The following is a 24129-nucleotide window of genomic DNA, read 5'->3' as shown; positions in this document are numbered from 1 at the left end:
TTCACTTATCCCCATTTTCCATTTTTTCTGCTTCACTGGTTCATTGGGAGACGACCGTTAGGCAGGAGTTGGCCATTTTTCGCTTGATGATGGGTTTCCATATGTTGCGTATCTCCACGCTAGCTTGGCTGAATACGTTATTGGACAGCATGTATGCGGCTTCCTTGAGTTTTTTCCTAAACCAATGTTCCTCTCTGTGTATGATCTCAGCTTGGCACCACTCGATGTTGTGTTGATGGGTCCAAACATGATCCGCTATTCCTGATTTGCTGGTTTCCCCTCGCTGTGTGCTTGGCAATGCGTACATTCAATGGCCTCTCAGTTTCACCAATATAGGATTTTCCGCACTCACAGGGTATCCGGTAAATGCAATTCTTGGAATCGCAGTCCGCGTTTGGTGGCCTGGTTTTCGTGAGGCTGCTACTGTTAGTGTTACCGGATCTGAAGCAGTTTCTGATGTTGTACTTGGAATAAATTCTTCTTATCCTCTCCGATAAGCACTGCAAGCACTGGTTGTGACGACTTCTCTTCCTTGCGAGGCTCCTGATGTCTTTTAGTCAAAGTCTTTTCTACCATTGCTCTGGAATAGCCATTCCGTTGAAGATCATTTTTGATGATTCCAGTTCCTTCTCGAGACCTTCCTTAGTATTACAGAACCCGAAAGCACGGTCTAATAGAGTCTTTAGTATTCCTCTTTTAGTCGATTGATGGTGGTTGGATTCGTGGTTCAGATACTGTCCCGTGTGAGTGGGTTTTCGGTATACAGATGTTTTCCACTTAGTGTCGGTCCTCTTCACCAAAACTTCTGTGAATGTCAATTCGTTGTGGATGTCTTTCTCTATTGTGAAAGTGATGGAAGGTCTCATGCTGTTGATGTGTTTCAGGAAGGCGTCTAGTTCAGTATTCCTATGGTTCCATATGTCATTCTATCAATATTCACCTCAATCTTAAATATATCATCTTGCATTCTGTCATTTCCTTCCGGCAGATAACTGACTAATATTTTTGAACATAACTTTGCTGCTTTTCTAATTTTTTTGCCTTTTTTTGTTCAAAGTTTTTCTAGGTTTTCCAACATTTTCTGATCTTATTTTCATTTTATTTACTGTTCTCCAATTTCCTTATTTTTTCCATATTGTTGGCAACGTTGCATACGTCATACCGTTAAATAATATTCAAAAAATCTGGTACAGTTTTCTGATGATGAATTTGTCCATTATAACGATCGGATTTGATTATTAGGACACAATATTTCATACTATTTCTCTAGTCTATAACATATTACGATATTGTATAAATAATGAAAGTTGAAGCTTTCCGAAACTAGTCACTCTTCACCACTCAGTCCTCAATCTGTCAAGTTCTGAAAAAGGTTTTTTAAAAACCAAAAAAAAAAAACAGTCGTAAAAAGTGTATCACATAAAGAATAATGGAACGAGTACCGAACAATTGAAATCATAAATTTTATCCGAAAAACCGTTCGTGATTCAATATCAAAATGTCATTCCATTACATTCAATTGCAACAAGTGTTCTTTATTCTTTCTACCAGACGTTAACACATCAATAAATCTATATGTCGAGGATTTTACTGGTAATAAAATCCGTTAGGTCCCTCATCTACTTTATAGACTAGTTAGCTGTGATCAAGCTCGATGGTTGAGATACAGTTTTTTCTGAAAAAAAATGAAAATGTGTCATTTTATTAAAATGCATTTCATCATAAAACAGTTTGGTGCTGAGTATGTTCAGTGTTGAAGTGCTACAGCAGAGTAGAAGAAAGCTACGAAAAAAACGTGGTTTTATGATGGATATGCGCATGTTTCATTTTTTCAGGAGTAACTGAAATATTACGTGACGGTTAATTTTTGATAAAAGTGATGTTTCATGAAAATGAGTCGAAATCATCTCGTTATTTCAAAACTATTATAAAACACGGGATGTTCCATTTGACCAAACTGAGTTTTGACTCTTTTTTCTCTTGAGAATTAATCATCGATTCCGAACACCTTGTATACCATTTTGGAAATGTTACCACTACAAGACGAAGGAATGAAGTATTTATTCATACTTGGTTAAGAGACTGTGTCCCATTTTATTTCGAAATGTCTAGTACTATTTTCATTTCATTCAGTTATTGATCTTCAGGTCACAACAGTTCAGATGTTTTCTCAAATCCGGAACATAAAATGATTATGTATCAATGATGAAAGTTCAAGTCATTCAAAACTAGTCACTCTTCACTACTCACTCCTCAATTCGTGAAGTTGTGAAGCAAGGCCTTTCAAACGCCATAAAATCGTTCGTAGAAAGTGTATCACACAAAGAATAATAGAAATAGTAAATCTAACAACTGAAATCATAAATTTTATTCGAATAACCTTTCGCGATTCAATATCAAAACGGCGTATCGTTACTATCAGAATTAGTAACAAGTGCTCTTTATTCTTTCTACCAGCCGTTGACACATCAATATGTCGGGACATTTCTCTCAATAGAATTCGTACAGTCCCTTATAACTTGTATCGTTTGACAAAAATAGGCCAGGTATTTGTGATCAAACACGATGGTCTCATCATATGTCTTATCAAAAGTCATGTATAGGCATTTTATTATTAAACAGTTAGTGCTGGGTACGTTCAATGATGAAATGCGAACACTTGATGAATTCGTATATAAATTTGAATCAAATTATCTACACAAGTGCTGAGAATTTTAATTTGATGCTTGGTGAATTCTACCGCCTCTATTTTTAACAATTTATTCTAAAACTATTATTTATTAAGTTGTTATTCGAAACACAATTTTTTCGTTGTTCTAGAAACAGCAAATAGACCAAAATCTACTGTGTAGGTATAGTTCAAGTAAACGATATAGTGCATACCTTCTAAATGCTCCCCTTCAATAAATTAATTTGGGAGCTAACTACTTTCGTTATTCAATAATCATTTATGATTATATAAGAATCACAATAAATATATAATATGTATGAAATAAATAAATAAATATATATATATATATATATATATATATATATATATATATATATATATATATATATATATATATATATATATATATATATATATATATATATATATATATAGATAAGTACTCTTTGATCATTCCCATATTGATTTCAATTTAAGAGCCACCGGTATACAGCTGTTTCAGCCTATTGGGCATCGTCAGTACCGGGCAGGCGGTCCTCGATTGAAGACAAAATGAGAAAAAACCAAGAAAGTACTTGATAAAAATAGCTGCGTAAACGCAATCGAAACATAAGTGGAACCACCTATTGGTGTGACACCCAAGTCAACTTGCCAAGTTTTTATGTCAGTGTTGGTGGTTTGACCAATCAACCGACAACTGCGGTAGCAGAAATTTGGGAAGCTAACCTGAAATGCCATCGGAAAACGAATCCACATGTTTCTAGAAATGATATGAAATCTAGAAAGGTTAATGCAGTCAAGCTGCTGGAAAATAATTCCATGAAAATCAAAAAATAAATAGATAAGTACTCTTTGATCATTCCCATATTGATTTCAATTTAAGAGCCACCGGTATACAGCTGTTTCAGCCTATTGGGCATCGTCAGTACCGGGCAGGCGGTCCTCGATTGAAGACAAAATGAGAAAAAACCAAGAAAGTACTTGATAAAAATAGCTGCGTAAACGCAATCGAAACATAAGTGGAACCACCTATTGGTGTGACACCCAAGTCAACTTGCCAAGTTTTTTATGTCAGTGTTGGTGGTTTGACCAATCAACCGACAACTGCGGTAGCAGAAATTTGGGAAGCTAACCTGAAATGCCATCGGAAAACGAATCCACATGTTTCTAGAAATGATATGAAATCTAGAAAGGTTAATGCAGTCAAGCTGCTGGAAAATAATTCCATGAAAATCAAAAAATAAATAGATAAGTACTCTTTGATCATTCCCATATTGATTTCAATTTAAGAGCCACCGGTATACAGCTGTTTCAGCCTATTGGGCATCGTCAGTACCGGGCAGGCGGTCCTCGATTGAAGACAAAATGAGAAAAAACCAAGAAAGTACTTGATAAAAATAGCTGCGTAAACGCAATCGAAACATAAGCCCGGTACTGACGATGCCCAATAGGCTGAAACAGCTGTATACCGGTGGCTCTTAAATTGAAATCAATATGGGAATGATCAAAGAGTACTTATCTATTTATTTTTTGATTTTCATGGAATTATTTTCCAGCAGCTTGACTGCATTAACCTTTCTAGATTTTATATATATATATATATATATATATATATATATATATATATATATATATATATATATATTTTTATATATATATATATATATATATATATATATATATATATATATATATATATATATATATATATATATATATATATATATGTATATATATATATATATATATATATATATATATATATATATATATATATATATATATATATATATATATATGTATATATATATATATATATATATATATATATATATATATATATATATATATATATATATATATAATAAATATTTCGTTTATATAGGTGAGTGGGAAAGTAGAGGTGATAACAGGGTGATAATTGAAAATACTTCTGAATAATTCTTACTCATATATAATATACAATCGATCGCTTCAGAAACACTTCACCAACTTTCTTCGAAAGCTTCTGATAATTCCTCTTTCATATTCTCTGTTTCACTATCACTCGTTATTTTAATCAATAACGAATGTATTACCATGAGGTAAACCAAATAAATTTCTGGCTAAGTGTCTTTTTGGTAGTACAAAACGTCAGGTTAATTTCAATGTTGTAACTTTTTAGTGCTTGTGAAAAAAATTGTTATACAAATTTCATGTACCCCCTTTAAGGGGCTGTATCTTAACAAGGGATACTCCAATAAAATTTCTTTATATGAAAGATCCTATCTTTTTTTCGATGAGGAATCACCCTTCAAATGTTTTACACTTATTCAGTTACACCCTGTATATTATTGAAACATTTCGAATAAATGAGTCAGCACTCTACATAAACTCATTTTATAAGACAACTGTACCATTACAAGCATTCATACCAAAAAACATGTAAAATACGAGAATAATATTATTCAGGAAAAATTCATTTGTACCGAAACAAGTAGTTCATGGCAAATGGAAAATTGGTTTATCGGTAAAAATGTTATGACTTGTAACTCAAAAGTATGTCATTTGAAATATCCTGCGTTGAATAATTTCTCCCTTATAAAAAATAGTTGATGAAAATTCCAGTGTATATTTTTCGAAAGTATGTCTCTTGACGTGTTTGAACAGATTTGCGTACCGTACGTTCTTTTAGTACGAAAAAAGGCCAAAATTCTCACTTATCAAAAATAGTTTGTTGATAAAACTTTCAGAGTATATTTTTGTATATATAATATGTTTCCTAAATTTCCGTTGTATTATTTAATGCCAAACCTAAATTAGAGAAAGGAAAGAGATCTAGTATATATCGAATAGAATGTGGTGAATGCCCCGCCATATATACAGGCCAACTGGGAGAAATTTTGATACAAGGTACCACGAACATGTCATTTCGGATAAAAAATCATTAATGTACGAACATCTTCAAAATTCGAAACATAAAATAGATAAAGATAATTTAAAGATCCTACACACATGCGAAAAAGGGAAAATGATGAATCTGTTGGAATCTATGGAAATAAACAGGTCAAAGAAAAATCCCAATTCTATTGTCCTCAACGAACAACTTGATTTAAATAATAGTCCTCTCCTGAACCTATAATCCAGATCCCAAAACCTACATTATATAACCTACATGTTATGTTCATGGATTTTACAGGTATATGAAACGCAGGTACCGGGTATCAGGTATATCAGGTATATCAAATTTATGATAGAATAAGCAACATAGGTATAAAGTACTCAGATTTAAATGTAATCAGTTAGTTTTGAAAATGGTGTAATAGCCGAAACCGGTCAACAATAAAGAAATATAGTGGAAAATAGACAAAAGTGTTTTTGTAGTGTATCCTCAGTGAACATGAATTTCCACAAAATAAACAAGTCGTCAATCGAAGAAGTGAAACTAGATTATTTAATGCCTATGGGGCTCATGGACCTGAAAACTACCATGAGTGTTTATAGTACGTTATTTAATGAATAAGGGCAAGAAATCAAAATTCTAATTAGATGCTCACTAGATAAATAATAGTAAACCTAGATTGTGCCCCATATGAATTATGGAATATAGATTTACTATAAATATCCAACGAGCACTTAATTAGCACTTTATTCTCATACCCTTACTTATCAAGGAACGTACTGTAAGAACTCAGTCCATCAGTCATAATGGTTTTCCATAATGCCCCATATGCATTGCATTATTTATTGCATCATTCATCTAGTGAGCACCCAAATAGCACTTTAATTTCTTGCCCTTATTCATCAAATAACGTACTATAAAAACTCAGTACATCAGTCATGGTGGTTTTAATCTAGTTTTACTATGAATATCTAGTGAGTACTTGATTAACACCTTATTTTGATTGTCTATGTTAGTTTACGAGTATCTCAAAACTTTATTGCATATTGTAAATTTTTTTTCTCAAATCAGGTATCTCGATTTTTTTTTTCGCTTATTCGCGGTCGTTTTCATCTTAATTTCTTGCAAGCACCTAATTAGCACTTTATTACCACGCTTAGTTTATACCTGATGGAACATTCGTCCACGTTTTCGAGAGACCTGATTCTTAGATCTGTTGTTTCGCGGAATTAGAAGCTTTTGTTTATTACTTAGAAAATTTTACGATCCTCACCGTTGAGCACTTAATTAGCACCTAATAGTGTTCCCTTAACATTCATTATTTTATTATTATTTTCATTGCGTTGCTAGCATCACATAATGCTAGCAACGCAACTTTGAGTATTGAGTTGCTGTGTAAGTTACAGAGCACCTAATTTTTGACTTCGGTACCTAAAAAGTACCTAATTTTGGCATTTTCTAAATGCGATTTCAGTACTTTGCGTTGCTGGCGTAACAGAGCTGTATGTTTTATTCTAGGGCTTCGTTAGGAATAATTAGTAGAAGAAAGGACCCGTTTTCAGTACTGACCTCCATGTAAATTTAGTTCAGGAGCGAGTCTACAGAGGAGATGGATGTCGAGTTCACGATCCCAACGGACCTCCCTGCACGGCTGAATCTAAGGCATCGTCAGGTGTAGTTGACGTGCAAAAACCCTCTTATGGGAAGGTTGTCGTGGGAATCTTGCAATTTGATTATCCGACTACCTCATTAACAGAGCATATACTTTGTGGGTGCCTCGCTGCGGACCGAATCAGGTCTTTAGAGTTCGGCAGAGCCGTACTCTTACCATCTGACCTGAAAGACCACTCACCATACAAACTAATCGGCTTCGTTAAGAAGCTGGGTTTGTTTGGTCACTCACTTTGGACCTAACCTAACCTAACCCGTTTTCAGGAAATGGGCATAAGGCGGAAGGACCATTTAATTTCTGAGTTTTTTTGTTTGTATTTTGAAAACAGTGAACTCTAGCAAAAAATATATTTCAAATACAAATAAAAACGTACTACTACTCTCCACAGATTCGTCTAATTTACTCACTGAATATCGACAATTTTTCATTGTTTCACTTAACTTTTTCTCACATTTGCTTCCAATGCCTTCCACATCCCTTCACAAACGCACTATGTATAACGTTATTTGTTCCTAATTGGTTAGCAAAGACTACTCTTCAAAGAAGAAAATGAATAATGGGTTTTTAATCAAACGCAACTTCAAAAGCTGAACTTAATCTATTTTTACAATACGTTTAGCTTTCGTGTCAATATTAGGACATTTCCAGGATGAAGTGGATTGAGTAAATGATATTTTATACCTAATTATTATGAAAAATTTCAGATACAAATTTGATATTGATAAGGTGGTCTGTAGGTAATCTACTCGATTGATTTCAGCGTGGTCTTGCTTATGGATGAATCATAAATATCTGCAAGCAGTGTGAGGTATCTTCGATAAATGTTTGTCGGATATAATTCAATGACTTTGGTGATAGTAGTCTGAGAATTAGTTGTTTTTCGGTAGGCATTTAGTGGAATCTACTGTGTGGAAGAGATGGATGTTTCGAAATTTCAAAAATTTCTTTTTTCAATGTATCTCTCCTCGACATAATCTTCAGACTTATTTTGATTTCGAGTATTGGTATATGGGATGTTTCTTTTCGCTTTTTCTAGACTTTTAGACTTTAGACGAATGTTTCATGCATGCAGTAGAGCCGCGTTGAAGTCAGTCGAGCGCCAGACACACTTTTGTTTGGTTCGGAACTATCCTGCAATGATGGGAGTTAATTCTTCGAAACCAGCGTGTAGGTGATCTTAATTTCGGCGTGGCTCTGCTGCTGGATGAACGAAAAACATCTGCAATACCTTTGTGAGGTATCTTGCATAAACGTCGGATATAATTTAATGTTCATCGTGGTAGCCGGCGAAATAGTTGTTTTCTGAGAGGCATTTACTTCCGAGTTGAACTGCGTCTGAAGTTTTTAGTTGCCCGAAGTTTCGGCTTTGAAGTCATTTTCAACAACTCAAAATTATGGTCATACTGAGGTCTCACTCAGAAATATGCCTGAAAATATGCCAACCGCAAAAAAATAGAATTAGCGGACATAACACTCGATAATGGGGAAGAACCGGACTAGGTCCAAACTCTAGACATCACCAGAAGATGACAAATAAGACTTTGCCAAAATGTCGTGAAAATGAACCTTGTGAGGATCAAGAACACAGAACAAGAAATGAAGCCCGGAAAAAGAGAGAGAAGAGTGGTTTTTTGGGGATTCGGTCTGTTCAGAAAGTAAATTATACTCTTTTCAGTTGCCTGAGCTTTCGTTAATGTTTATTAGCTTTATCGAGGGCTGTAATACAAAAAAAGGATATAGTAAATATATATAAAACATAGTAATGGATTAAATAGTTACATACCTGTGCTAAGTAAGGATATTTCCTTTAAAAATTTCAATTTGGAAATATAAATCCAAATCAAAACTCTGCTTTACTTTGCCAAGCTTTCGCTTCTAATGGGAAGCTTCTTCAGGGCCTATAATTTATTAAGTTGTTGATTTTTTCAAACAACATTACAGAATCATACTTACAGCTTGTCAAATGTAGAAAGAGCTTTCTGAATTCCGTTATGTTCCCGCCCACTAGATGTGCATTCATTAGAAGACTATGAGAGCGAGAGAGAGAGAGAGAGAGAGAGAGAGATAGAGAGAGAGAGAGAGAATTCACAAGTCCCTTCCTGGTACAGTAAAAATGACTATTAAACAATTAATTGAACATATTAATTCATGACAAGAAGTGACACGTAGGTATAAGAATTTTTTTGTTTGACAAAAGTCATGCCTTCACATAAATGTCATTTTTCATGAGCATGATGATTTGAAAGGATAATCATCAACTATAAAGAGAGCATTATGAGCATGATGATTTGATAGAATAATCATCAACTATGAAGAGAGTAGTATTGTATTCATACAATCAGAAGACATATTGATTTCGACTATTTCAAGAAAGAAACGTTTGGAATTGTTGTTTTCTGTACGTATAATTTTGATATTAGGATAATTTTGTTCATGTCCTGTATCTGTAAAGTGTTGGGCTAATGCCATTGATTTCCTATTAAGTTTTATATCACTTTTATGTGATGTTAATCTACCAGTTTCAATAGAGAATTCTAGATGTTTTTCCAATATAATCCAAGTTACAATTGTTACAAGGAATGTTATGAATAACATTTGACTTTTTTGAAGTATCCGTTTTATCTTTCAATTTAGTATTCAAATTCTTTATGATTTTGATATTTTTTGGCATGTTTTGATATTTTGTTCATTATGGAAAAGTTTTATATTTGAAGATAAATTTCCCAGATCAGGTATTATATGCAGATTTATAAGAAAAATGGATAGTTGAATCATCATGACATAAATTTCAGTTGATGATATCAGAATTTATATTACTACCAGTATTGAAAATTATTTTATTGAAAAGTTATCTGGGATAAGAATCTTCGATCGATATGTTACTAAGAAGTCTGAGATTTTTTTGCGTGAGGAAAGGGTGTACTAATCTTTTCTATTCTTTTTTTTTTCAAATAGAGTTTTAAATTAATTTTCATTGATATTTCATGAAACGAATAGTCATTGATATATCTTCCTGAAATAGTAGATTTGATATACCGATTAGTGCAAGAAAGTATCAGGTCTACGGATAACCCTTGTATCAAGAAAAGGAAGGGTGTTTTCGATTATATCTATTGTCACCACCAAGAATTTCATGAGACTTTTCATACTCTCGCATATTTCATGTCCTCTTCAACATGTTCATTAACTGGACTAATGTTAAATGAATATTTTGATATATTCAATTCAAATCTCATAAACCGCTCATTTCATTACCCTTATATTGTAAGCTAACAAACTGATCAAATAGACGTATATTCCAGCAAATGGATCATCTAACTATCGAACCGGATGGAGAATCTCGCACCAGTTTCGAATTCGACTCGGCGATTTTATTAGAAGCCATAACTCCTGTGAACGAGGCGATGGAAATCGTCATAGGGGGTGAGATGAGATCGTTGCAATTCAGCCTAGAGAGCCACGAAATAATATACGAGAAATGGAAGGAAAAATTGAACTCTGAAGTGGAAATTGTGGTGAGTATTTTGTCACAGTGAGACTCACTCAACAGTTATTTTCAATCATTATCAAAAGACTAGATCGATGTTGTAATTGTGGATATACAGAGCTATTTCAGTCTCTGCATGAGGGTGTATTGAACTAGGAGATAGGGAGTTGGTAAACTTTGGTAAAGTTGACTAATTCGGAGTATTCCACTGAATGATACAAAAATCGCAACTCTTGTTTGTTTGTGATTTCTTCATTTACAAAAATATTAAAAATATTTTCTCAGTTTGCCACAGGAAGTTTCAACGGACTACCAGAATATATCTGTTGATTTTTATACCGTGTATTTTTTGACGTCGTAAAACTGAAACCTCTGGAATAGATGAATCCAAGAACAAGCACTGTTCCCAATCACCAGAACTGCAACAATTTGGCGTCTTCAGGAGATGAAGAAAACAGTTTTCTTGGTTGGCATGAATAGGCTGAAACCTCTTAATATTCTGAAGATCATTGAAAATGCTTAAAAAATATGAATAAGTGTTGACTTCATGTTCCCATGGATTCCATTTGGTTTTAAGAATATAGGAATTACCTAATATCAAGATAATGACCTATAGTGGTAATTGAATATGGTGCTACGTCATCCTAACCTATGCAATAGTCACTTTGTATACGAGGATTTATGTTATTTCCATCATGAATAGGGAGGGTTCAAGTCACTTTACAGATTGAATGGTGTTGTTTGTACTCGTTTATTTTATGTACACAAAAGTTTCGGAAAACTATTGAAATACCTTTGTGATATTTGAAAAGTTACATTGGCCTTTGAACCTCAAATAGAAAGTTTTGAAAAAAAAAATTGTTTTGAGAGAGGTAATAGATGTAACCAAAGTATTTTCTAAACATATTACGAAAAGATTATATCGCTGAATCGGTTAAATGAAATCAGTTCGGACTTCCATTGTCTAATATAATATAAATTAATTTGGAATCCCTGAAAAAAATTGAAAAGATTAACCGAAAATTACAATTTCATTAAACAAAAACCTGTAATTACAGAGAAATAACATACAAGCAACAACCAAAAAAATTAAAAATGGAAATATTAATAGAAGCTGAAAATAAAAAAAAAATTAATAACAATTATCACCCGAAGACGATTGTGAATACTAACAATCGAAACGTAGTGACGTTACTTGGTTTGGAATCTTTAAATTTTCATTTTTCAATTTTTGGTAATAATATTTTTTCAATTGAAGGGGTTATATTTTTTAGGAGTGATTAATTTTTGGAAAAGAAAGTTTTTGGCTTTCTACTACTCCATCTTGATAGACTTCCATCTTGGAAGACTCCCTTGCAAGAGAGTCGATGCGTATTATACGATGCGCATCCCAAAATACTGATACCATCACCTTGCTAGCCGACGGTTGCATCTTTGCACGCTTTGGAGTCTGTTCACCTCCTGCAGTCCACTCAGTAGTCCAGTTCCCAGATACCAAAAAAGGGGTTCACCTTACAAAAGGTGGGGTAGAAAACTTTATTTTTTATTTCATTTTAATGGGCATAAAGAGCAAAATATACAAAAATGTGACTAAATCAGGGCTCGGCACAACTTTTGGTAGCCGAAAAACCTCGAAATTTTCGGACATTTTTCGTTTTTTTTCGCAATATCTAGAAAAGGAGTGCTTCTAGCGAAAAATAATCCCTATAGAAAGTTGTAGAGCATTAAAGTCTATACAAATTTCCTGTAATTTTTTCTTCTACGACCAATAGGGAGCGAGCTACAACATCTCAAAGATGGACAATTTTTCTCAAAATGGTAAAAAAGCCAAATAGCGCCTTCTTTTGTGTGTGTAATTGCGACCCATGCATTCTTTGGTTGTATTTTCGTATTATATTTTGGTCCGATAAGGTTCTCCAGACCCCCCCCCCCATCACTAACCCCCCCACCCCCCAATTTGATAACTCATGAGGAATGAGTAGGTATTTGTTGAGATGATTATTGAAGCTGGAGAGCTTGTGTTCAAAGCATTGTACCAATAGGGGACGTTCAGTGGACTCGAAACCTTGGACGACCTACGATACGATCTTTTTGAAAAGTCTGTGTCTGCAGGTAAAGTTAATCTTGTTCGGTTGCCACCCACTTCTGATGCTGCTGCTCTACACTCACTAAGATCGTTTTATCAAATTCAAAATTGGCTGGGTGCCACACACATGAACCCCAAACATTATGGGTGGACCAGCAGTCTACAGGGCCTGATTCCACAGCATGCAACGAAGGACCCAGCACCCAAAAGCCGGGTTTAAATGCTCCAGCATCTGCAAGAAATGCATATGCACCGACTGTGACAATGTCCCACTGTACTCCTCCGACCTGGACACAGATGGTGAGGAAGAGGAAGATACATTCATCTTATCAACCATGGATGAGGTTTACGAGGACTCACCCATCATGGTACCTGTTAGTGAGGAACCAGGACCGTCGAAACGCCTAAGAAGGAAGTGAAGTGAAAGGTTAACTTCTCTTTTCATTGGTCAATTTTTCAATAATTCAATTGTAATTAAATACTGTCCGTGTTTAATAAAAGTTTTTCCAAATACATGTTCCATTTACAGTTGGTGATTAATTTTGTAATGGAGGGTCTCACAGAAAAATTCTAGATCATTTTATTTCATTTTTATAACAATAACGCCTATTTCGAATTTTCTGCTAAGCACCATTTTGTGGAAAGAAAACTCTTTTCATTTCATTCACCATAGTTTTGTTTCACTGTATAGACTTTAGGGGCTTATGAAGCTTTAAAACAATGCAAAAGCTTGGCGAATAGGTTGAAGTGCTTTTCCCCAGATTGCATTGGATGTGAGGATTTCGATATGCCTACTCATTCCTCGTCAGTTATCAATTTGGGGTGGGGGGGTTTGGTTATGGGGGGTCTGGAGGACCTTATCGAATCAAAATATAATTCGAAAATACAACCAATAATGCATGGGTCGCAATAACACAAACACAAAAAAGAAGGCGCTATTTGGCTTTTTTACCATTTTGAGAAAAATTGTCCATCTTTGAGATGCTGTAGCTTGCTCTCTATTTGTTGTAGAAGAAAAAATTATCTATAGAATTTGTAGAGACTTTGATGCTCTTCAACTTTGCATAGGGACTGTTTTTCGCTAGAACCACTCCTTTTCGAGATATTGCGAAAAAAAAAAACGAAAAATGTCAAAAAATTTCGAGGTTTTTCGGCTACCAAAAGTTGTGCCGAGCCCAGATTTAGTCACATTTTTTATATTTTGCTCTTTATACCCATTGAAATAAATTTAAAAAATTAAATCTTCTACCCTACAAAATGTAAGGTTAAATCCTCTGGGAACTGGACTACAGATGACGATCGTTTTGAGTCTGGTGTGAAATCATGAAACCATGTTTCATCTCTTGTTACATATTGATGCATAAATTCGGATTTTTTTCATGCTGGAATAGCTTCAAACACTACCCAGAATCATCAATTCGTTGTTGTTTTGGTAGATTGTGAGCAAGCTATCCTAGAGCCTAAGCTATCTCGATCAATTCCACTTTTGGGTCATCCAAAATTATTTTGTGGCCTTATGTTTTCGTCGGCAACAGCCTCTTTGGGCCGTCGACTGCGTGCATCATCATCGGTGTTCATTTCACCTCATTTAAACTTAGCAAGCCACTTCTCAACGGTTGATTTTCCTGGTGAAAAGTCCGAATAATGTTTATCGAGACAAGCCTTAGTTTCAACAGTATTCATTCTAGCCAGAAAACGATGCTTTATTAACACACGAAATTTCTTTTTGACCATTTTTCAAACTAACTAAAGTTGTTTTACTCAAAGTGATCTATCTCACAAACAAATAATCCGACAGTTGAGAAACTCACACACGTGCCTTTTGAAGGTTAGGATTTAATAAAAATCATATCGGTTCAATACTAGTAGTGACATCTATGTGTTAGATGACCAAACCAAAAAAAATTGTCTGGAAATTTTTATTCGCTATAGAGTGCATTCCATTTAAAAAAGATTTAAAACAAGCCACCCTGAATAACTTTTGGTACAATGATTTTCAGGAAAAATAAAAAACATATTCGTTCTAAAGACAAATATGAAAGCAATAAATCAGAAAAACATATTTTAAATCTGATGATTGGACAACGAGTAGAAAACAATTTTCTATATTAATGTTTAAAAACGTTTCCACCAACTTCCATATAGTGGTACAAACGAGCTTCCATGGCTGCCCTCACATGGTTGAGAATCTCGGAAGTTATTTCTCTGCAATGCCTCATGATATTCTCTCCCCAATCTTCTAATTTCGTTTTCGAATAAATTTATATCTTCCTCAATTGCCTTATTGATGCAAGGTATTATTCGATTCTCCAATATATCCAAATATTCATCACTAGTCAAATTATCATCGATATAAAAAGATCCTAAGACATGATCACCTGAAATTCCTGCCCAAACATTCAGTTTTTAGGTCGTTGGGTATGAACTTGGCGGTATAAATGAGGATTCGTATCAATCCAATATCAACAATTTTGCCGATTCACCTCTCCATTCAAACCAAACGTACATTCATCCCAAAAACAAATTTTATACAAAAAATTCTGATGCAAGTTGATCCGTTCAGCTCGATCGATCGTCTTTCGAAATCATCTTCGTTCAATTCATAAACTAGTCTAATCTTACATAGAGGATCCTGAAAACGTTTGTACGAATAATTCCTGATTTTCGAGATAACTTAGTAAGAGATTGCGAACTTTCCATTAGTCTAACGTGCCCTAAAACTACAGTACAAATAGCTTCATCGTTGACAACTCCTGAACGGTTATGCTTTTTATTGTTAACAGATCCAGTTTCCATGAGTTTATTCAATAATTCCGAAACGTATTTGTGTCGTACATTTCTTCCTGGATGATTATTATTGAACATACGAGCAGCAGCTCTAGCACTATGTCCATTCTAGTAGTACAAACTCACTATTTCAATCCGTTCTCGAAGCGTATAAACCATTGCTTCTCAAGAATTCCCAAAAACAGAAACACCAATTGTAACTTCTCCTCTTAAGTTATGAGCTCTTTTGTGAGTGAAATTTTATGTACTCGTAAATACTCTTTCATATATCGAACACGTTCGATATCTGTATCAATTTTATCACGAATGTTTGAAGTACATAACAAAATACAGTCTTTTGGAATTCATTGGTCATATATTTGGAAGTAGTTGTTCCGTATCTATTTTTTGTTTCAGTTTGTATCTGGGTAACACTCCTGTGACGATCTACACATCTCTGTGATAAGTTTTTTTATTGGTTATACTCCTTTTCTTTTTTTTTTCGGAAATCCCCTACTGTCTATATAATGGTTGAGTAGAAGGAACCTGCAACGTTTATTTTCAACAAAAAAAATAACTGGTATTATTATTGGCCCTCACAGACCTAGTTATCAGATAACGAATTTGGGCCAGACAAAAATTTTGTATTCTTTCTATCATAATATTACCTTCATAACATTTATAACACAAGTGTATATCAATGTAAACACAATATATGTTAACTTTTCGCCAAACAAGACACGTCTCAGGCTTAGATGGTATGAAAGGCAAAAAAGTTCTGCTTAGCAGTTTTCTGCTACTTTCCTTCATGCTCAATCTCCACATTGAAAAATAATAAGACCACTATCTCTCTTTCGCTTTTTATTTTTTGGCAATTTTTGGCAATTCTGAGGGCCTGAACCATCTCATAGACAGAGGTGGATATGGACCCCTTTCAGTTCAAGTTTACTCCTATCCAAATAAAAATTTTCACTGAATTAATGATGAAATTGTATCTTTTTTGTCACTTCATTTTTCTCGGATTTCATTCCAATGCTTTTATATTCTCTCAAGAGTTCTGCTTCTTTAAAACATACAATGAGAAAAATGAATTTGAAAGAATAATTTTCTTCGTCTTATTTCAGATTGCTCAAATGCAGAAAGGAACGACTAATGGTTTGGGAATCAGCTTAGAAGGAACAGTAGATGTGGAAGCTGGAAAGGAAGTGAGACCACATCATTATATTCGAAATATCCTACCAGATGGTCCTGTTGGTAGGAATGGAGTTCTTCAATCTGGTGATGAATTATTAGAGGTTAGTTTGTCCATCACGAATAAATTCTTAGCAACAATGTTTTTGTGTTAACAACATCAGCTACTATACGGTCTTTCATTGAGCGCTTCCTATCTTTGAATTTAAATAGAACAAAGTGTGAATTTCATTTGCTCGGACTTCCATTGTCTAATATAATATAAAATGATTTGAAATCCCTGAAAGAATGAATTAAATTGAAAATTAAAATAAATAGCAGAAAATAACAGAACAAAGTGTGTGTGAAATATCATCAAAATTTTTTATTCGTTTGAAATACCTATTGATGCCATTATCTGTATAATATAACATCGTTTAAATGTTCACTACGGCTTCTCTGGGTGGAATGCATCCGAAACATCTGGCTCATAAATCAGGCTAGGCTGAATTAGACCAATGGCATGAGTTATGTTGGCTTTGAGGACCGCTGTGGTTTGTAGCTCATTCACATACACCTGCGACCTAAGGAAACCCCACAAGAAAGAGTCTAACCGGGTCAAATCGCACGATCTTAGTGGCCAGTTCACATCACCTCCACGTGAGATGACCATGCCCTCGAATCACTCGTGCAGAGTATCCAATGTGGCATGAACTGTGTGGCCCGTAGCGCCGTCCTGTTGAAAGTACATGTTGTTGCTGTCCAGATCATCCATTTTAAGCCAAAAGAAGTTGGGAATCATCGACCCATAGTGCTCGTCGTTTACAGTGATGACCGGGCCAAAGTTGTTCTTGAAGAAATATGGACCGATGACGCCGCCAGCCCAAAATCCACACCGAACAGTAACTTCTCCAGGATGCATTGACGCTTTTGGATCTCATGTAGATTGGTATCGTCCCAAATTCGACAATTTTGTTTGCTCACGTACCCGTTCATCCGAAAATGGGCCTCATCGCTGAAGATGATTTTTCGATGACAATTAAGGTTACCAACTGCTCTAGAGCCCAATCAAGGAACACACGTTGTTGTCTATAGTCGTTTACCTTCTATTCCTAGGTCAAATGAGTTATTTATAAAAAAGTTTTATCCAAGCAAACCGGCGACGTATATCTGTTTGTATTTTAGTAAAGACGTAATAGAAGAACAAGAGAGGAAACAAAACATAGAATTGCCAAAAAATAAAAGAAACGGTAAAATGAAGACGGAAAAGAAAACGAAATGATGAAACGGAACATTGGAACCTGAAGATCAAGAAGACAAAAGGAAAGAACTGAAGCGATGAAAACTATAAAGGACGTGGAACAAGATACGTGGAAAAAATGAAACAGAGGAGTAAAAAAATTACAACACTTTTATAATGAAAAAGCACGGAGAAGGTCTGCTAATGAAATAGTCAAGTCAATTGAATGGGTAGGGTGAAAACAATACTTCACAATTTACACAACACTAACATTTAATGCCAGCTGGTGTTTTGGCTCATGTGTCATCTTCTAAGCAAGTTATCAACTAACCTACGTATATGATGTCATCTCCTTAAATACTAAAAGTTGCATTGGTAGGTAGAGAGAGGTATCAAGGGGCATTTGGGAAATTACTAATGACATTATTGATGATTGGAGAATTATAAATATCTATCTTATCATTCAGAACAATGTTGTTTTTATTAGCAAGATGTTCTTTGATTTTTATAGATTACAATATATTCATTTTCAGACTTTTTGGTTGAATGTGTAGAATTTTCGGATTTTGTGTGAAATTGTAGGTGTTCTCTATGAGATGCTCCTCAAATATCTAGTTGAAACTGCGGTCCGTCTATTCTATATATAAGGTATTGCAGTCTTCGCACTTGGGCGTGTAGACCCCAGATTTTTTTGATTTGTCCCATGCTGACTCAGAATAATTAATTTTCACCAAAACTGAAAATCGTTACTTGTCTTGAACGCTACGTTTATGCCTTGTTTCTGAAGAAAACTAGATAGTCAAGATCTGAAGATTGATGTCGTTGTATACTTCACATGTATTGTAGACTCCGATTTGTGTAATCAATATTGATACCAATGTTACGAAATCGAAAAACAGTACTAAGTAAATTTCTCAAGCGACAAGTACACTAACTGGATGACTAGATTCAGAGAAACCAGATCTATGATTCGTTCATGATATATAACAAAATCAGAAGAAATATGATGAACTGAAACAGGTTCGGAGATGACTCAACTACGGAGATCAACCTGATTGACAGCAAGTCTCCAAGAACAACGTTGTTGTGAAGAGATAGTGCGCTCGTAGGCGTTCTCTATTTTTTCGCGATCGCCTGTTCATCGCAAATGACTTCAAAAAAAGGCTCACAAGTTCGTCGGGAAGACTAAATAGGAAAATTTCATAAATCTTTGTGAAAATGCATACAGATGTCCAGCGAGCACCTAGAATGGAAATAGTGAAAACATTTTTCAGAATGAAAGGCATTGTGTCTTTTAAGCAACTTCAGATTATCAGAATATTTTTCACCAATTTACAGGGGAGATGAAAGCGGCTCTACTTGGTGACTTAGAAGATAAATGACTTCACGGTATCAACAGGTGCCTCAAAGTACTATAGAAATAAAAAAAAATCACACTCAAACAGTTCGAACTCACTTCTTCCAGCCAAATATACGAGGGTGATCTGAACAGTTTTCGACCTATCAAAGATACAAGACATTTTTTCGCATTTTTTTGAAGTTTTCTTCTCTTTTCAACTCTACACACTTCTCCTAGCGATGCTCCCATCTCTGTAAACCGTCCAAATAGTACTCGGTTTTTTTTCTACAAAAGAATTGTCCACGAAGGTGATTGCCTCTTCATTTGACGAAAGTCTCTCTCCAAAAAAAGGTCGCTTGGCGCTAGATCTGGCGAGTAAGGCAGATTGTCAAGCAGTTCAAACCGATTTTCGCTATGACAACCGCTGAGATGTGAGACGGCGCGTTGTCTTGGTAAAACAGGATTTTTTTCTGCGAATATGGCCATTTCACCGCAAGTTCTGCCATCAGCATGTCAAATGATGATGCTCCCGTATTTTTTTTTCTTTTCGACGATAATAGATTGAAATAACTTCATGAACATCCCCCAAAAACAGCCGCCTTCACTTTCTTAGCTGAAAAAACAGTTTTTGCTTTTTTGGGCCGGTTCCTCCTTTGCAGTCCACTGTTTGGACTCTATTTATGTTTCGGGCGAATAATGGTATATCCAAGTTTCATGTACATTATTCAATCGGCGACAAAACTCGAATTCATTGCGCCTGAACTGCGCCAACAGAGCGTTGGAAACGTTTATTCGAACACGTTTTTGGTTTAACGTGAGCAAACGCAGAACCCAACGCGCGGACAGCTTTCCCATGCCTAAATGTTGATTTAAATTGTAACAAATATGTTCATGATCTCTGCTCTCTCACTTCAATTTGGCGATCAAAATTAATTTCGAAACAATAATCTCTCCCAACTACCTACACAGCAATTACTTCCCCGGCTAATGCAGTTTTTGGACGTCCCGAACGTTCATTGTCTCCCAAGCTCTTACGGCCATGTTTAAATTCAGCTGCCCGAAATTTTACTATGGTAAGTGATGGTACAGAGTCCCTATACAAAAAAAAATATTTAATGAAAACTCGATACTCGACTTTTCCCAGTAGTATAAAAACACTCACATCAACTCACTCAAACGACTTTTTCATGACAACTGCGCGTTCAAAATGGCTGAATCTTTAGTGACAAACTGTAAATAGATGAACAACGAAATTCACCAGCTTTTATTAACGGTTGCTGCTATCTTCATGTTGAGGTCGGAAATTGTTCAGACCACCCTCGTAAAATGACGATTAGTCCAGTCCATCTCTTGTTGATGCCAATTTGGTTATGAGACGCGCATCGAGAAGAGTATTACAGTTTTGCTTCGAATGGAAAACAGCGCTCATTTAGGATGGGGATTAGAAATCGACCAATAACGCGGCAAATCCAGCTCATTTTTGGAAAACTAATATTTATTTTATATTTTCAAAAATAGTCTAAGAAGTTTGTTTGATAATTCTGAAATGTTCTCTATTTCAGGTGAACGGCATCCAACTTCTGGGATTGAATCATCTCGAGGTGGTGTCAATATTGAAGCAACTGCCGAATGTCGTCAACATTGTTTGCGCCCGGTATCCCGTTCCTATTAGAATAATTGATACGTCTCAACATCGAGAAGCCTTCCAAACGAGGGTAAGTATCAACTTGGGAGATTATTTGACCCGTCCTAACAAAAGCAAACTGATTACATTCTCAACCGGATGTGGGAATCGCGGACAGCGATTATTAATGGAGTCCGGAACTCATCGGAAGTTACGATGAGGTTCTGATGAATTGACATGTCACTCGACCCGTAGGGAAATCGAGGTGGGAATATGTAGTTATGCCAACTGTTTGCCAAGCGTATGAGAAATTTTCGGTTGATATATGGTCTTGTTGACATTTGCTGCCAGAGTGGTATGTTTGGTTTTAGTGTCAAAGAAGACATGAAGCGCGCGAAATATTTAAACACAATTGGGAATGTTACTGAAACATTTACCTAGGTTTACGTACTCGCGAATCAGTATAATTGCGGATGTGTGTGACAATCACTTTGTTGTGGCTGCGTTCAAAATATACATTAAAGTGTGAGTATATTTCACCTTTTAGTAAACGCAATACCCAAACTATAAAAACATTGTTACTTTTCAACAACTCGTTATAGTAGGAATGTGATATATGAAATGAAGTAGTTGACATATTAGTGTCATTGTTGCCAAGTTTCCAATCTGGAACAAATTTCAAAGAAATTAATTCCTTTATCCATTATTTGAAACAATCATGAAATACAAATCAATTCACAGAATTAGGTTTATAAAAAAAGGGAAAAGAAAAAAATCACCTCAAAGGTGCTGCTTTGTTTCCTCCTGTTCATATGCCTCACCACTCACAAGCGATTTTGGTGAAATTGGGGACACGTGTGAATCGTTGCATTCGTGCCACGTGCCACTATAAGGGTGTCTGCAATATGCTGTATAATATCCGTTAAAAGTAGTCTCACTGTTATTCGAAAGTGCATATAGATTATAACGACAAGGAGCCAGATTGTCTGCTGCATAATTGCTCATAACTAATCCATCTGATGTGAAAGTCAATTTGCCTCTGAATATTTCCGTTGGAGGGAATCTTTTTAAATGAATTACCAAAATACGGGGAAACTTATAGATTGATAGGGACTTTGTACATTTTCTTTTTTCCTTGCACCTCGAACACATTGGTTTTTCATCTCCATCCAGAGTTTCCTCTCTTGTGAAAGAATTCAAGCAATGTGACGAATTCCATTGGCCAGTTCTTTGTTTTGTGGTATGGGAAGAAACAAAATCTAGAAAGGATCGAAGTTTCAAATATATTAACAAAGTTCAGCTTTCCTTTCCTTTCATCAACTTCATCTTGATGCCTTTCAGTTGATTCCTAAAGTATTGTTGCATTTTCATATATCGCCTAATGCATATAAATGGTGAGCTGATGGAAACGAGTTCGTTTTCAATAGACGTGAAGCTTTTAAAAATATGAGCGATAGCTCATGGGATTAGGAATGTCCTGTAAAAAAAATGTATTTTATTGACTCAGAGCGCAAACAATTGCAACGACAAAGAAGGTAAGTAAGGTTTTTTTAGGAATATGTAGAAACAAACGTAAAGTCGAAGGACTTTTAGAGGATAATCATCAGATCATAAATAAATTTTTGCTTTGATGAAATCTGTTTGAATCTATTTAAAATCTATTTTTCCGTTAATCAGCTGTCGCCCCTATACGAATGACAACTCTCAGAAGTTGAGAAACTTGTGCGAGCTAAGGACTAACGAGGTCTTACCTTTAAACGTGTGATTCCTAATACGAGTCAGACATATCGTGACCTGAATTGAATTGACATTTACAGAATGTGTTTGTGGAGCACGTAATCAGGCCATAATAACATGGTCAGTGTTGCCGGGTCATTTTCGTGCTCAGCAGTAGATTTTGAGTCAAAAAAAATGTAGATCGACACGAAAAAAGTAGAAAATATGTTTTGCAGATATAAATCACATACACTATAATTTCACAGTCATTTGGAAATTATTAGAAAGTGAAGTGAGTCAATATATTTCAACTCTCAAACAGTAGTTCAAAAGCCAAAGCAGGAAATCTATTGCCAAAAAGGTAGACCTGGCATCACTGAACACGGCGCCCCTCTCGTGCGATTTCTACTTCACCTGCAATGGATTGATTCGCAATATTCCGCAGCCTAATTAAATTACGACTTCGTTCTGGAAGATTCCATGTTCTCGCTCGCGGCATTGTTAATGACAGCGTGATGGATATTGCATGCGGCCACAATTACAACTGTCATAACTGGAAAACCAAAAGTTGTCAATTTCTTTGTGCCTGAATCTTTTTCTGAAAATGTTTCAAAAGATTCGTTAGTTTTTCTGCTATTCCGGATGAAGACAAATCCAACAAAACAAAATATGAGAATTGTGTGATCAGCACGATTTTGTGACTTTGTTTTACATATCAATTTTCCCTAATTTTCCAAATGCTTCAAGCTTATTTTGTTTTTTTTTCTGGCAGAGACAAATTCAACAAATAAAAAATCATGAAAGTTGATTTAGAAATTGCTCAAAAGTTTTCTGAAGGACAGTTGACGCATTTGATTTAAAGAAATATTATTGAATAGTCTAATGATCATTTCGGACGCAATATTGATCAGAAGTGAACTTGGCTTCTTTTATATTCTGGATAAAATTATCGAATATTCGGTTAATACTCGCAGTACATATTCATTTTGTTTTCATACTGACCAATGAATATTGAATATGAGTAAAAGTCTTGAAGAAGCAGTAGCTATATTAGATTGGGGAATGAACATTTTGGGGAAGATATTGTTTTCTGTTCTTTCATTTCTGATTTTGTTATAGAGATATTTCTCTTTTCAGAAAATTTTTGCGGGTAGCCTGCAAACTTTGGTATCGATCAACGAAAGCAATCACCTAGTGAAGGCAAAATCAGAAACGTCCATTGCTTCTAGCATGGCCAGTGAAGCTATCAGCAGATCGAGGTCCTTGGAGATGATTGCAGGGTTGCCAATGTGGAGTGACGAACCCACGATTGTAGAGTTGGTGAAAAACGATCATGGGCTGGGGTTCTCAATTTTGGATTACCAGGTAGAAAAAATGCTTGGTATATTTTAGATGTCGGTCACTATTGGTCATTACCTAAATATGAGTACACCTTGAAAATAAGTAGACAAATATCAAATACTGGTTGAATACAAAC

The 24129-nt window shown here is 35.2% G+C and overlaps 1 protein-coding gene across 3 annotated transcripts in view; it reads left to right on the top strand.

Moving 5' to 3' along the window:
* LOC111507735 (multiple PDZ domain protein) overlaps positions 1-24129 on the top strand; it is a 463358-nt gene that overhangs the window by 81423 nt on the left and 357806 nt on the right. For all 3 annotated transcript variants that reach the window (XM_074180506.1, XM_074180505.1, XM_074180503.1), the window contains exons 8-11: positions 10527-10739; positions 16688-16858; positions 20875-21027; positions 23790-24017. In XM_074180506.1, coding sequence (XP_074036607.1) covers positions 10527-10739; positions 16688-16858; positions 20875-21027; positions 23790-24017 — 765 coding nt within the window. The remainder of the gene's footprint in view (positions 1-10526; positions 10740-16687; positions 16859-20874; positions 21028-23789; positions 24018-24129) is intronic.

This window comes from Leptinotarsa decemlineata, unplaced genomic scaffold (assembly GCF_025532065.1).
Source record: "Leptinotarsa decemlineata unplaced genomic scaffold, Ldec_3_MD MMD2_tig00026299_RagTag_RagTag, whole genome shotgun sequence".
In the NCBI taxonomy this organism is placed as follows: domain Eukaryota; kingdom Metazoa; phylum Arthropoda; class Insecta; order Coleoptera; family Chrysomelidae; genus Leptinotarsa; species Leptinotarsa decemlineata.
The sequence above is the reverse complement of the archived record's forward strand: the minus strand, read 5'-3'. Positions and strand labels throughout refer to the sequence as shown.